This window comes from Vespula vulgaris, chromosome 4, assembly GCF_905475345.1.
Source record: "Vespula vulgaris chromosome 4, iyVesVulg1.1, whole genome shotgun sequence".
NCBI classification, from domain to species: Eukaryota; Metazoa; Arthropoda; class Insecta; order Hymenoptera; family Vespidae; genus Vespula; species Vespula vulgaris.
The window spans coordinates 6154850-6169435 of record NC_066589.1 but is presented as its reverse complement, the minus strand read 5'-3'; the positions used below and the strand labels follow the sequence as shown (position 1 = coordinate 6169435).

The following is a 14586-nucleotide window of genomic DNA, read 5'->3' as shown; positions in this document are numbered from 1 at the left end:
AAAAATGACAGAGAACGCTTATATTTTTCTTTCGGAGGTCGTCAAGAAGCACTTTCAAAGCACTTCGAATCGCGACATTAACATCGTATTTGCATTACCCTCGATTAGGAGAATCTTCCAGGACTTTAGATGGGTCCAGCCACGTTTTCTCAAGGCTTTCGGTATAGTTATATGTGCATACACGAGCCATTTAACTATCACTAGCTATCCGGAATCTCTGGTTCTCGTACGTGTAAGTAACCACGGGGAATGACAACATTTTTAAAACGTCAAATTAAAATATTCAAATATAATTACGCGCGATAGTTTTGATTCCTCTTTTCGTAGACGAAAAATCAATTGTAACGATTCGAAGATTGGAAAGATGTCGAGATTTTTTGAAAAATGTCGAGAATTTTTTAAAAATTAGGAAATAAAAAAATGAAAGACAAGAGACTTAAAATGAAAAAGAAAAAACAAAGAAGAGAAAGAAAAGACACAAATAGATGGACGAGTTTATAATTACTTAACGTCTCTCTTTGCCTCGTTTACATATATCCGCTACCTACTATACTAAACTGCTAGTACTATTCTAGAATAAGCGAATGGCAATCTCGCTCGGCATGAAAGTGACTCGTAATTTTTTCAAAACGCAATCTCGGAATAAACGTAGCAGGAGGTTGGCTCTACTGCTCGTTACTACTCGTCATCCTCGTTTTTAACGAGGAAAAGGCCCTTTAGAAAAGAAAGAGAGAAAGGGAAAAAGAAAGAAAGAAAAAATGAAAAAAAAGAAAGGAAGAAAAAAATAATGAAGTGCGTAATAGCGGAACACTCTCTTGTGTGTATATATATATACATACATACATATATATATATATATATATATATATATATAGACACGCACATATATACATATATATATATCCTAGGTAGAGTACAGTGAAATAAACGTGTGTAGATTCCGTTTCCGTTTTCTTCCTCGTAATTGGCGTAGCTACGTACATACCTATTCCCGATCGATGTCGGAACGCAGGGAGAATTTACGTCTCGCCCGACTACAAGTTATTGCCGAGCAAGTGTCGCGAAGGCGTGTAGGTTTGTAAATCCCAGTAACGTAAGATCCCCGATAGGTCCACGCGATACGCTCGATGGGTGTTAACGTCTTTGAAATTGCATCGCCTTCGACTATTTCTCGCCTTACTTTCCGCGCACTTCGCTTTTATGGAGATAGAAAAGGTGCCGGATATATCTACATCTTGCTACTTACTCACGAGATATATTACGAATAGATGATAATTGAATAAAAGAGAATTTTTATATCTCTTCCAGACGGGAAAAACCTCGAATAAATTCATCTACACGGCTGGAGAAAAAAATTGCATCGATTATTATTTCATTCTTTATTTCATTCACCGTGGAAACGCAATTAGATCTAGATCGATCCGCATTGATAACTTTATCCTTCTTCATCCCTATTACATAAGGCTAGCTAAATTGATAGAAAATTCCTTAACTCGAGAATATTAATTAATAAATCTGATATAATTGAATAAATAATATCCTTTATCGCTCTTAAATAATCGAATTATCATATCAAAGTTATTAACCGCTATTACTTACTTATTTCTCGATTTAATGAAAGAAAAAAAAGACAAGAGAAGAAGAAAAAGTAGAAAGAATTACAAACAAAAAAAGAAAAAATAGAAAAAATATACAAAACGACTCGACTTTCGTAAAAGAGTGAAAGAGAAGAATATAGCGACTTATCGTCTCACGAGGACGACGGTAAATCAAGTACTCTCTCTCCGTAGTCTCGGGATGGTTAACGATAGCGGGAAAACAAAAACATTTACACGCAATTATAGGAGCCTTTACGAGTCTTTCATCGGCGATGCTCCAAGGTCGTAAATTTCGCGAACCGCCGCTTTCGCGTAGTACACAACGTGTTTTACACTGTAATTTTACGGCTGTTTCCATGCCGTTTGCATCCGTCCTTCTTCTTCTTCTTCTTCTTCTTCTTCTCCTCTCTCTCCCTCTCTCTCTCACTCTCTCTCTATCTATCTCTACCAACACGCTTAAATCCTCCCTCGCTCTTTCTCTCTTTTTCACGGGCGGACCTTCGCGAGAATCTTCAGACTTCCACATCCATCCATCTATTTTAGCTTCGGCTCAGCTCGAAGCGTCTTCGAAGCAAGAATTCACCTTCTTGCAAGGAGCTCGACGCATTTTCGTGCGCTCCGAGTTTAGCGAGACGGTGCACTCGAGGCGTGCATTGTTTATAAATCAGCCCTGATCGGTCGGGCTTTGTTGCGAGCGCTCGAGCGAGCACTATAATCACGGTTAAATGCGCGTCCTCGTCGATCGAGTATGCTACGCTGCACGATGCGAAATTGCATCGGTGAGATCGGCGATACGTAAAAACCGACCCTTTAGCTCTAAGAATACCTCTCCTCTTATCTTCTTTTCTTTTCATTTTTCCCCCTTTTTCGTTTCTTTTTTTCTTCTTTCTTTCTTCCTTTTTTTCTTTTTTTCCAAAATTGCATTAAACGCTCGTATACTTATTATCTAGGTAAGACTGAAATATCTTTGACTGGAAACGTATAATTAGGATTATTGTATTGTAAAGAAAAGTATGTAATTATATAATTAAGTATATTTGGAAAAAATCACTGGATATTATTACTCGATTCGTTCAAGGATCGTAACATTAATAAAACATGACGAAACATCATTTGATATATACATATATACATGTGTGTATGTGCGTGTGTATATATATATATATATATATATATAGATTATTTACACGATTTTTCTTTTTCTTTTTCTTTCGATTTCCTTTTATTCGCGCCAAGTAATCATCGATTCCAAGTTCGGCCAGAATATCTGTGATAGTTATTATTAAACAAAAAATATCATATATAATTTTAACGAGTAAAATATCGTATAAACAGGTAAGTATATAAGTAAAAATGTATATACGTGTTAAATTGCGACGAAAGCAAAAACTGATGCGTAAACGGCACACGCCCAGAGTGGTAACGAGATAGAAGACATGGCCGATGGAATTACAAGGTAAATGGTTCGAGTGCTTTGTTGGAAGCGAAGTTCAATGTATATTCCCCCACCCCTATTATCTCGTCCTTCCCGTGGGGGTCACCCTGATGCATAAGCCGATACGGTTATATTCCAAAATATCCGTAGCCGTGGGCGCGACCATTCGATGCTTCGATTTCAATGTTCCGCCCGTCCGAGCGTAAAAGTGGCGAAAACAGGCAAAGAGGAATAGAAAGACAAGGCGAGGAAGGGGTAGGAAAGAGAAGGGGTAGAGACGGAGGGGCAGAAATGGAAAAAGGATTTTTTTTCGAGCGCTCGAAAAAATAAAATAGTCTCTTTGTAAACGACGTACACATTGGAATTGGTAAAATTAGATAAAACTCGTCTGATCATTTTCCATCCCCTTTTTTTTCGTTCTCAAGCACCCCCTTCTGTTCGATTAACGATCTAAACACATCGACAGAGAGATAATGGGTTTACGAAGGAATTAATCGTACTCTACCATAATTTACTATGTGTTTTTATTTCGTTTGTATATCATAGATATAGCTTATGAGTATAATTCTACATCAAGTTTCGAAAATGGATACATTTACATTCATTGTCAATGGATTACTTCCTCACCCGTCGTAGACGTAATCGTCATCAATCTCGCCATCTCCGTTCGGTTTTTGTTTATCATTATTATTATTTATTATTAATTATTATTATTATTAATTATTATTAATTATTATTATTATTATTTTATTATTTATTATTATTATTATTATTATTATTCATTATTATTAATATAATTATATTATCATTATTATTAATCTTTCATCGTACGGTATAATACTAATCTTTAATAGTCAGTAGACATGAGACTTCATTATTTCGTTACTTTTATTACTTAACATGGTAGGTAGGTATTGAAGGACAGCTACGCACTTTTTTTTTTTAATCGTTATAGTTATATATTAATTAGGTTTTAATTCACCGGCACGCGTTTAGAAGCGCGGATCGCTGTGTACGTGTATTATGTATGTTTATGAGTGAATGTGTGTGTCAGTGTCTTACTAATTATCATTAATCCATTTCTCTCTTTCTCTCTCTCTCTCTCTCTCTCTCTTTCACTCTCTCTCAATCTCTCTCTCTTTCTCTCTCTCATTCTCTCTTTCTCTCTCTCTCTCTCTCTCTCTCTCTCTCTCTCTTGTTTTCTTTTACCGATGATCGCCGATCCTGGAGGACCTTCGTTCATCAGATGGTAGGGGGGAGGAAGATGTTGTCAAACCCTTTTAGTTTTCACGCAACGTATCAATATTTACATCGAGAGTTTCTTCAAATAATACCAATGGCTTCCATTTGGCTTAATAGGTACAGCAAGACGATAATACGCAAGTCATAGATTAAGTTCACTCAATTTTTTCGTTGCATCGCAAACGCATTGTACAGCGAGACAGACTATTATAATTTTCACATTTTCTTCATTTGATTCATGTTGTTTTTTTTGTTTCTTTTCTCTTTTCGCTTTTCTTTTTTATTTTTCATTCAATTTCCTTCCTACGTGTCGCGTCTTCTCGTTTGCTCGCAAGAACGAAACGCGCGATCATACTGATCGTCGGTCTTTCGAAAATGAGTCTTTTGTTTTGTCACGTTTTACAGTCCTATTGTTCCTTTTTTTCGTGTAAAAAGAAAAAAAAGGGACTTTAGGACGAAAGGGTTCGAGGGGAAGATACATATGCACAGGCCCGGCATGTTTTTGGTCTCGCGTTAGTTTATCTCTTTTTTTGTGTTTTCTTTTTTTGTTCGTTTTGTTTCGTCTTTTTTTCGATTTTTTTTTTTTTTTTAGAAAAAAGGAAGAAAATAAATGAAACACTACTAACGCGAGCCACTAATAATCTGTTCACTCTTTTTTTCATTTTTTTCATCGCATATAATATCGAAAACAACAAACAAATAATTCTACTAAGAAAAAAAAAAAAACTTAAAAATGTAGTTGAGTCTCTAAGAGAAACGTTATAAATCTATGACATAATAAAAAAGAGAAAAAAAATAATCAAAGACAAAGAAAAACACGGACTCTTTCATATATCTATTGTTAATAACGCCAAAGCTCATCGCGAAACGAGAGTTTCAACGAGAAACGAAACAACACGATCGTGTGATTCTTTCTTATTGTACAAAAAGATAAAAAAAAAAAAAACACGTATATATCATATACACATAAGAACTATGATCGAGATTATGCCAAATCGTTATAAAGATATAAAGTAGTTATATATAACGGTATATACAACGTTATCGTAGACGTATATACATACATATGTAGATACGTACGAACTAATAAAACACAAGAAATAGTGTTTAGAAACGAAGTGTCGAATTTGTCATAAAGAAATTATTTAAACAATTTGGCCGGGATATAAAATCAAATAAAAACGAAACAAACTTGAAATCACGTATTAAACTAATTACGGATTCAAATTAATATCTCTACTCTTTTTCAACAACGCTTCCTGTGATCGTAAGTTAAACCAAAAAAAAAATATATATATATTTATCGTGTATCGTTCGACTCGATAATACGATTCATCGATATGCGAGAGCAGAAGGAAGCAAAAAGTAAGTAGAAACTATCTATATTACAACCAGTCGTACGAAAAAAGAGAAGGGGGTCGTTTCGTATTGCGATTATTTTAATAAATCCAAATATTACTCATTCATTTTTCTTTACAAAGTTCCATTAAGAAAAGAAGGACAAAAATATATTCACGATACGCGACGATCCCGACTCTCCCCATTCAAGGTTCACAACTTTAAGAGGACATGTACATAATATATGTTTTTAAAAATACAAACGCTGATTAAGCGATAGTCACATTATGTCATTATATAAAAAAAAATGTCTCCGTATCTCTATCACTCTCTATCTCTTTTTATCACTCTCTATCCCTTTCTTTTTCTCTTATACATTCATTCACATTTCTCCATTCTTTTTTCCTCTCTCTCTCTCTCTCTCTCTCTCTTTTCATATCAACAAAAACAAGTACGAAGAAAAGTAGTACGCAAAATAAACAGTTCATAAATAAACAATGACAATATCTATATAGTGTAAAAAAGAACATATTATATAACAAACAATTTTTAACTCGATCCTGCCTAATGGATTCGAACGCCTTATTAATAATAATAGTAAATATTCGTTTTTTAATAGATAATAAATTTCAATGCCAAAAATAAATTCTAAACATAGTGCATTTTTTAAACGCTTTTTGTTTACTTCTTTCGTGGACTCGCTTTAAAGAGACTCTGTACGACGACGCACGTATCCTCATTCACGCATACTACAACAATGTTTTTTCCCTCTCTTTCTGTCTGTGTCCCTGTCTCTCTCTCTCTCTCTCTCTCTCTCTCTCTCTCTCTTTCTTACACTTCATTCGCACGTACTTACACAAATGCACACGCATAAAACGGCCAATTTATATCCTCGAAGCAACGCTCGCACTTACAAATCACTCGCTCGCCAGCGTGTTAAATGAGCTCGTCGATTTAACCAACGCACGAGACAACGCACTACACTCTCTTCTAAGTTTCTTCTTCCCCATTTTTTGTAACTCTTAATTCGGATATAGAGAAGTCCTCTGTGCGAGAAGCAAGGCTCCTGGATTTAGGACGTGTGGGTTGTTGGGTGGGAGACAATGCGAATTCTGGGACGAGGGAGGATTCGTAAAAGAAATGTCGTTTGAAAAAGTGAGAAATACGGAAAAAGAAAAGAAAATAAAACAAAACAAAACAAAGAGAAACAAGGAGGGAAGAAAAGAAATCAAGAAAAAAAAAATAATAAAAAAAAATATGAAGATACGTGTCTCTCCGTTTTCGAGCGACTCTTATCTATCTATGTACGTGTTCTTTTCGTTTTTTTTTTCTTTTTCTTTACGAGAGTTTGGCAAGTCGGGCAAGTTGTACTACTAAATTTTAGTCGCTTATTCGTTTGACACTTCTCTTTCTCTCTCTCTCTCTCTTTCATACACACATACATGGATACACATATACTCACACACGTTCTCTCTCTCTCTCTCTCTCTCTCTCTCTCTCTCTCTCTCTCTCTCTTTCTCTCTCTATGGACACTTCTTTTTTTTTATTTTCTTTTAGTATAAACTACATATATATACTTAAATGAATAATGCTCGAATCCGAACGTAATACATCTACGATAAGAGGAATAGGGGGACAAGTGGCAAAAAGGAAGCGGGATGAGATCGAAAAAGGCGAAGGGATGAGAGGTCTATGTGAGTGTTCTCTCGGAGAGGGTTCGGAGAGGGTCCGGAGACGGCCGTGAGGAAGCATTATGAAGGTGATACACATGATATGATTACGCGCCAGTTACTTGGAATTAATAATATTCTCTATATCGTATTTTTCCTTTTTTTTTTTTTCCTTTTTCCTTCAAATAGTCGCCGTTATTCACTTAGAGGTAAGCCGAGAAGAAAGAAAATCGCTTTCGTATCTTTTTCGTTTGAATCCTTTCTTTCCTTCTTTCTTTCTTTTTTTTTACTTTTTAATTATTATTATTATTATTATTATTATTATTATTATTATTATTATTTTCTTTTTTTTCTTTTCCTTTATTTTATTTTATTTTACTTTATTTTACTTTATTTTATTTATCTTTCATTATTCTTTGCAAGTGGACGGCGCGCGCACGTTTTTTTTTCTTTCTTTTCTTTCCTTTTTTTTCCTTTTTTTTTTGTAACCTAAAGTTTCCTTCCTATATCTCTTCTCTCCTCTACCGATACGAAGGTTAGCGATAACCAAAGAAGGATTTGAGAATGAGACGAAAGATCGATGAGACTCAAACGCCTTTACGTGGAGTGTTTTCAATGATAAGCTTCGTTGAAAATTTTCAAACAAGGACGGAGAACGTATTAAAGCGAGCATGTGTGTCGAACGAACGTTAAGGAACGAAGAAAATACACACACACACACACACACACACACATACATACTTACGAACGCACACACACAATCATGTGCGCACACGCGCACACACTTATACAAAAATAAAGAAGAGAAAAGAGAACACTTCCACTCATTCGTCGGTACTACTCTCAAAATCGATCGTCGTAACCAAACCGAAGGCGCCATTGTCAGCACCGTCGTCTCCTCTCTCCTTCTTTATTCTTCTTATCCTTCTTATCGTTCCTTCATTTTTTTCGTTCTTCTCTCGCACGTATATGTATGTATCTATGTACCGATATTATCGCTACGGCTAATAACGATTAAGAGACTTAATTGTAATAAGTAGAAACTATCGTGACCGCGGTCAGGATATTTCGCCTCCATTTATCTGTACAAATTTTTCGTGCTAATTATCATTAGAATAATAATAATAATAATAACTATATATATATATCGTTACGCGTTATTACGTATATCCCTAATTTGTCGGACGTATCGGCGCCGCTGCCGCAGTTACTTCCTGCTGAGCGTTATCAAGAATTTAACGATACTAATCGGTTTATAACGTGAAAACGTAACTATGATAATGATGATGCTGATGATTATGATGATTATGATAATGACGATAATAACGATAATGATAATAATAATAATAATAATAATATTAATAATAATAATAATAATAATTAATAATGATAAAAATAATAATAATAGTAATAATAATAATAATAATAATTAATAATTATAATATATAATAATAATAATAATAGTCAATAATAAGTCGTAAGTATGTAAAGCTTTTCTACACATAGATACAATAACGTCGCGTACGTTCTTTCACATCGACTCGTTTGCTTCCTTTTAACAATATTTTTACTCCCTCTCTCCCTCCCTCTCACTCTCTCACTCTCTCTCTCTCTCTCTCTCTCTCTCTCTCTCTCTCTATCTATCTATCTATCTATTTCCATCTCTATTCTTTTCTCTGACGGTAGACGACGGAAGAAACAAAAGGATTCTAATATGTAGCGGCCCTATGCGAAATAAATAATCGAAATACGTAAAAAAGCGCCGTATCCTCTTTATATCGACTCGAGTCGATTTAAAGAGGGATAGATGTTGATAATCAAGGGTAGCTTGGTAGTGGTGGCTTGCGCGGAACCGATATACGACTACGTACATGAGTAATTGGTTTATTTATGTGCGTTGAGGATGCGCGAAAGAGGAGGAACGCCGTGACCGACCTTGAAGATTCCCCTTGGAATTCGTTCGAACCTTTTTCTTTATTCTTTCTTTCTTTCTTTCTTTCTTTCTTTCTTTCTTTCTTTCTTTTTTTCTGTTTTTATCTTCTTTTTCTACGCGCCACGATACAGCTTTCACTCGTTCGGTAACGTTACGTAAAACGTAAAGAAAAAGTAAGGATTAGCAGAAGGATAGACTAGCTCGAACGATTTTCCATCGAGAAATCCAATCTAGTCGACGCCCATGCATATTCTCAATACGCGCATATTTTACATTTCTCTCTCTCTCTCTCTCTCTCTCTCTCTCTCTCTCTCTCTCTCTCTCTCTCTCTCTCTGTGTTTCTTTTTGTTTTCCTTTTTTTTTATCCATTTATTTACATACGCATACGCCCAGCCTATGTATTTGAATCTTTCTACGTATCTATCTGTTTCTTTCTTTCTTTCTTTCTCTTTCTCTCTCTCTCTCTCTTTCTTTTTCTGTTTCTTTATTTTTTTTCTTTCTCTCTTTACGGATTGCGGTATGCGCGTTTCGCTATGCGCGGAGAGATATTTTCATCGTCTGAGAAGTAACATCGTCTTCACGAACTCGCATGCGCAAGCTTAATCGTTAAACGTTACGTACAAGATAGTATTTATAATTATTAGTTTAGCTTTAAGATAATCAGCGGTAGAGTAGTAATAAAAACGCGGCCTCACCTCCGTTATCCTCTGTATGTGAATGGATATTTTTCGCCTTCGATACGGATGTCTGTTCGTTTTCCCTTTTTCGTTTCTTTTTTTTAATATCTTCTCGCTTTCTTTTCCTCGTTCTCATCTTTGTTCTTCTTTTTTTCGTTAAAGAGTCGCCAGCCGGTTTTCGGCCTCGTTAATTTTATTTTTATTTTTCAACATCCATTCGTACGGTTCGTCGAATTATTAACGCTCGCGTTATTATTTTTTAATTACGTACATTTCATATATACGTATTCTAAAACGTTATCACTCTATCAAAATTTCTTGGTGTGTATTTATATAGGTATGTGTTTAGGTGTGTCTGATAGGTTTCTTCGGTTTCTTTCTTCATATATATATATATATAATAACATACCTATTACTTTTAATATAATATATATTTTTATATATAATACGGTACTGTGTACAATATGGCTTTACGTTGTTATCATTTCTTACAATGCGCCGCGTACGATACATCCTGACTTTCGAAGAGATTTTTCTGTTAGCTTTTTTTTTAATGTACGTATATTTACGTAAATATGGCGGTATGCAATTACGCGTATGCGTGTTTCTATAGTATTTCACCATCTTTCTCTTTTTCTACAACTTTACGTATATCATTGACTCTTCCACGATTCGTAATAGTTTTAATGGCATCGTAATAAATATAGATATTATATGTATACATACATACATACATACATACATACATATATGCATATATATATACATACTCCAAATCGGACGATTATCTTTACTTCTTTTTGTTAAAATGTCTCCGAAACATACACCTATGATCGCGTCACATCTTTAAAAATCTGTATGCTATACTTTTGCTATACTACGGGGGCGATCGATAGATAAAGTAAATACGAATCGCGGTCAGGATTTGAGTATAGCAAGCGGCACTGGGGCTCGAGGAGGATGAGAGAAAAATAATATGCATTAATTTTTATACTATATAATTCCAAGTTGCTTAATTTCGCTTAATGCTGTCTCTATTTCGCATTCTCTCATTCTCTCTCTCTCTCTCTCTTTCTCTCTCTCTCTCTCTCTCTCTCTCTCTTTCGCTCTCTCTCTTTCTCTCTCTCTCTCTCGCTCATTCGCACGCTCGCTCGCTTGCTTGTTCGCTCGTTCCCATTCGCATAACGTTTTCTCGCTTCTTTACGAATAATCTAATTGTTAAGTATGTAATACCAACAACGGGATTCTATATCTATGGAAAGGTCTACCCTGACACCAAATTACGTATTTAATGTACTAAGAGTGAGATACTCGTCCGGTGAGATTCTTCTTACTTGCTTGCTTGCTCCGTATATTCTTTTACGGTGCATGTGCGCGCCTTCTTTTTTCTTTTCTTTTTTTCTTTTTTCTTCTTTTTCTTTCTTTTCTTTTTTTTGTCGTTATAATTGTTTTCAACCTTACATATTTGTTTCAGTATCGGTTCGAGTTCATGTCGGTTTTGCGGAAAAGAAGAAGCCGAAGATTTCGAAAATAGAAGGAACGCGAAAAATAGCAAAAAAGCCGAACGACATTGCACCGACCGACCGATCAACCGTTCGAACGCATAGAAAATCATATAAATTTTCAATGTTTCACAACGTTTAATAGAATTACAAATGGGAAAGAAAATAAAATAAAATAATAAAGAATAAAATTAAGAAAAAAATAAAAGAGAAAAAAAATTATTAAAAAAAATAGCATCCCGCTTTCGCAGATAACTATCTCGCACGTAAATATACCGATATCGTTCGCGATGTGGCAAGAATTACCGGTTCTTGTTGTTTCATCCAATAAAAATCTCTCAACGCTTACAAGTCGCGTAACTAAAATAAAGATTTCTCGACTTCAAACGAACGACATGTTCGAAGAGCCGATAACATTTCTAACGCATGATAACTCGAATAAAAAGAAAAATAATAAGAAGAAATCTAACAATTTCTATAGAAAATTTAACGACCTTCGATGCGATGCTCGTAAAAAAATAAAAATTTTTCGACGAGACCTCGTCTTCATCGAGAAACAATATTGTGAACGGCACAACAATAATTATAATAATAATAATAATAATAATAATAATAATAATAATAATGATAACTATAATAATGATAATAATTATAATATTTATAATAATAATAATAATAATTAATAATAATTAAAAATAATTAATAATAATAATAATAATAATAATGATATTATTATTAACGTCAATAGTAGCTGCCGAGTCGTCTGTCGCGTTCCTTCCGCCGCGCGCGTCTTCGACGTCGTCGTCGTCCCATTCGTATTTATCCTGCATATATTTTTTTCTCCTCTCTCTTTTCTCTTCGCCGTCGTTGAGAAAAAAGGAAAGAAAGAAAAGCGTGTATATATATCTATACATATATGTATACATATATGTGTAGATATATAATACGCAAAAGCGAGCTCCGAAACAACAATAGCGAGAATCTATCGTGATTGATCGAATCATTCTGTGACGAGCAACAAACGAAGAAATCTTTTTGAAAGACGCAAAATAATAATAATAATAATAATAATAATAATAATAATAATAATAATAATAATTAATAATTAATATTTAATAATAATAATAATAATAATAATAATACCTAACGAATACCGGAAGTAGAGAAGCGTTAGCGAGCTGTCGAAAATTTTCGCAAGCGCTACGTTCGTTGCTCCGACTTCCTCGCTGCGATCTATCCGAAGGGCAGAGAGAGAATGAGAGAGGTCGTAGAGAAATATCCTCTCTAACCTTTTAGCGTTTAGCCAAGTATAAACATGGAGCACGTCGAAAATGAGCGTTCGGTCGACCTCCGATGGCAGTTTCGTGTGCTCTGTTCGATATACGAAGGTCAAAGCCTAATCGTTCCTTTCGAGTCGAAAACTTTCGTTTATCTCTCTCGCTCTTTCCTCTCTCCTTCTCTCTCTCTCTTTCTCTCACTCTCTCTGTTTTCTCGATCGACCCTTTTGTCATTCCCCAACCCCCACCACTTTCTCTTTCGCGTCTCACCGAGTATCGGCTTTGTTTGGGAGCCATTACATATTTTCGTCCTCTTGAGGAAGGCCGTCATCCTTTATTTCCGTCGATCACGCTCGCCGATTTAACAAATACACGTTATACGTTCTAGGAATCAGTCAGAGACCAGCCGGTATCCCGATCGCCATTCTCCTTATTTGCGGAGGGAAGCTTGGTGGCCGGTCATCGAGTAAGTAAGTAAGTACATGTGAATCGAGACTTCGATGCGTTTTTCGATATTTCTACTATGTTAGCGAAACGTCTACCTCGCTGCCTTTCCTCGTTGGTTTTGGGGTATGATCGAAGGAATATGAAGGTGGAATAATAAGAATATAAGTAGCTAAGAGAGGAATAAGAGGGAAAAGAGGATCGAAAAAGGATATACCCGACCAGGCGAATCCTATCTTCTTGTTCGTGCTACGCTCTCGGTGTCGCAGGATCCATAGTCAAGCTTCCTTCTTTCCTTCCTTCATTGTTCCTTCCTCTTAACGAAGCGGTGAAGAAGTTTGAGGAATAGAAGGTGGTTATAATGGAGGGTGAGGAGGAAGGCGAGGAAGAAGCCGTCCGCTTACCAGCCGTCCGCTCGTTTTCGTAGGCGTATCCGTCCAGGTCGCTTCAGTCTCTAGTTTCTTCCTTTAAAAGAAAGAGAGTCGGTTCAGCAAGGTCTCCTATGTTGGCACCTTACTAACCGCCTTGAGTAGATCGCTCTGCGACTTGTCCAGACCGCTTACATGATGCTGCTGTTGATGCTGTAGAGCAGCATTTTGTTGCTCCTGCTGCATCTTCGCCTGCTTCTCTGCCTGCTGCTTCTTCATCATGTCTTGCTCCTCTCGTTCTCGTCTCGCCTGCTCGTTGATCTCCTTTACCGCCCTCAGTTCCTTTTTCAGCTTCATTCGGCGATTCTGAAACCAGATTTTAATCTGTCTTTCCGTCAGACAGAGGGCATGCGCGATTTCTATTCGCCGCCGTCGCGTTAGGTAGTGGTTGAAGTGGAACTCCTTCTCGAGCTCCAACGTTTGAAACCGCGTGTACGTTTGTCTGCCACGGCGCCTCGGACAACCGTTTGGACCTGGAAAATAATAATTACGATCGTCTTTAATTTTTTTTTATAAATGTTCTCCTTTCATCCCATTTATTCCGCATTTTCATTTTTACTTTAATCCGCTCGTTTTATTTTTCTTTTCTCTTTTTCTTTTTCTTTCTTTCAAGGTTGCAATCAGCGTTTATCTGTACGCTACATCAAATCAACTCGACTTATCTTTGAACAAGAAGTTAAAGAGCAAAGACCGCTATAAACGTCGCACGAGAGATCTCATGGATCTCCTTGGGTATCTCTCATCAGGAAAGTTTGCGACTTTTCCTTCTTGACTGACCGACCCTGTCATCCTGACGTTAGTCACAAATCTTAACTCTCTCCTTCCTCGCTTTCTCCTCGTGGAAAAAAAAAAGAAATACTATCTCCGAATGGTTGCTTTATTGCAGGGGTTGAAGGAGTACGGCTAAAAAAAAAAGAAGAAGAAGAAGAAGTGAGAGACCTAAAAAAGAAAGTTCGAGTCCTTAGCTTTTTTCCCATTGTCAGAGAGGAAGTCGAAAACCCTTTCTTGAAAGTGTCCCTTTTTTGCCGGCTGACTTTCCCTC

The 14586-nt window shown here is 36.0% G+C and overlaps 2 protein-coding genes across 5 annotated transcripts in view; both read right to left on the bottom strand.

Moving 5' to 3' along the window:
- LOC127063331 (uncharacterized) overlaps positions 1–14586 on the bottom strand; it is a 283945-nt gene that overhangs the window by 91680 nt on the left and 177679 nt on the right. The window lies entirely within an intron of this gene.
- Positions 3534–14586, bottom strand: part of LOC127063325 (homeobox protein abdominal-A homolog) — a 39170-nt gene continuing 28117 nt past the window's right edge. The window contains exons 3-4 of one of the 3 annotated variants that reach the window (XM_050992951.1): positions 13680–14041; positions 3534–13581 (exon numbers count right to left, since the gene is read on the bottom strand). In XM_050992951.1, coding sequence (XP_050848908.1) covers positions 13564–13581; positions 13680–14041 — 380 coding nt within the window. In that variant the 3' untranslated portion in view covers positions 3534–13563. Of the gene's footprint in view, positions 14042–14586 lie in introns of all 3 variants that reach the window. The other 2 variants (XM_050992949.1, XM_050992950.1) reach the window with 2 other exon arrangements.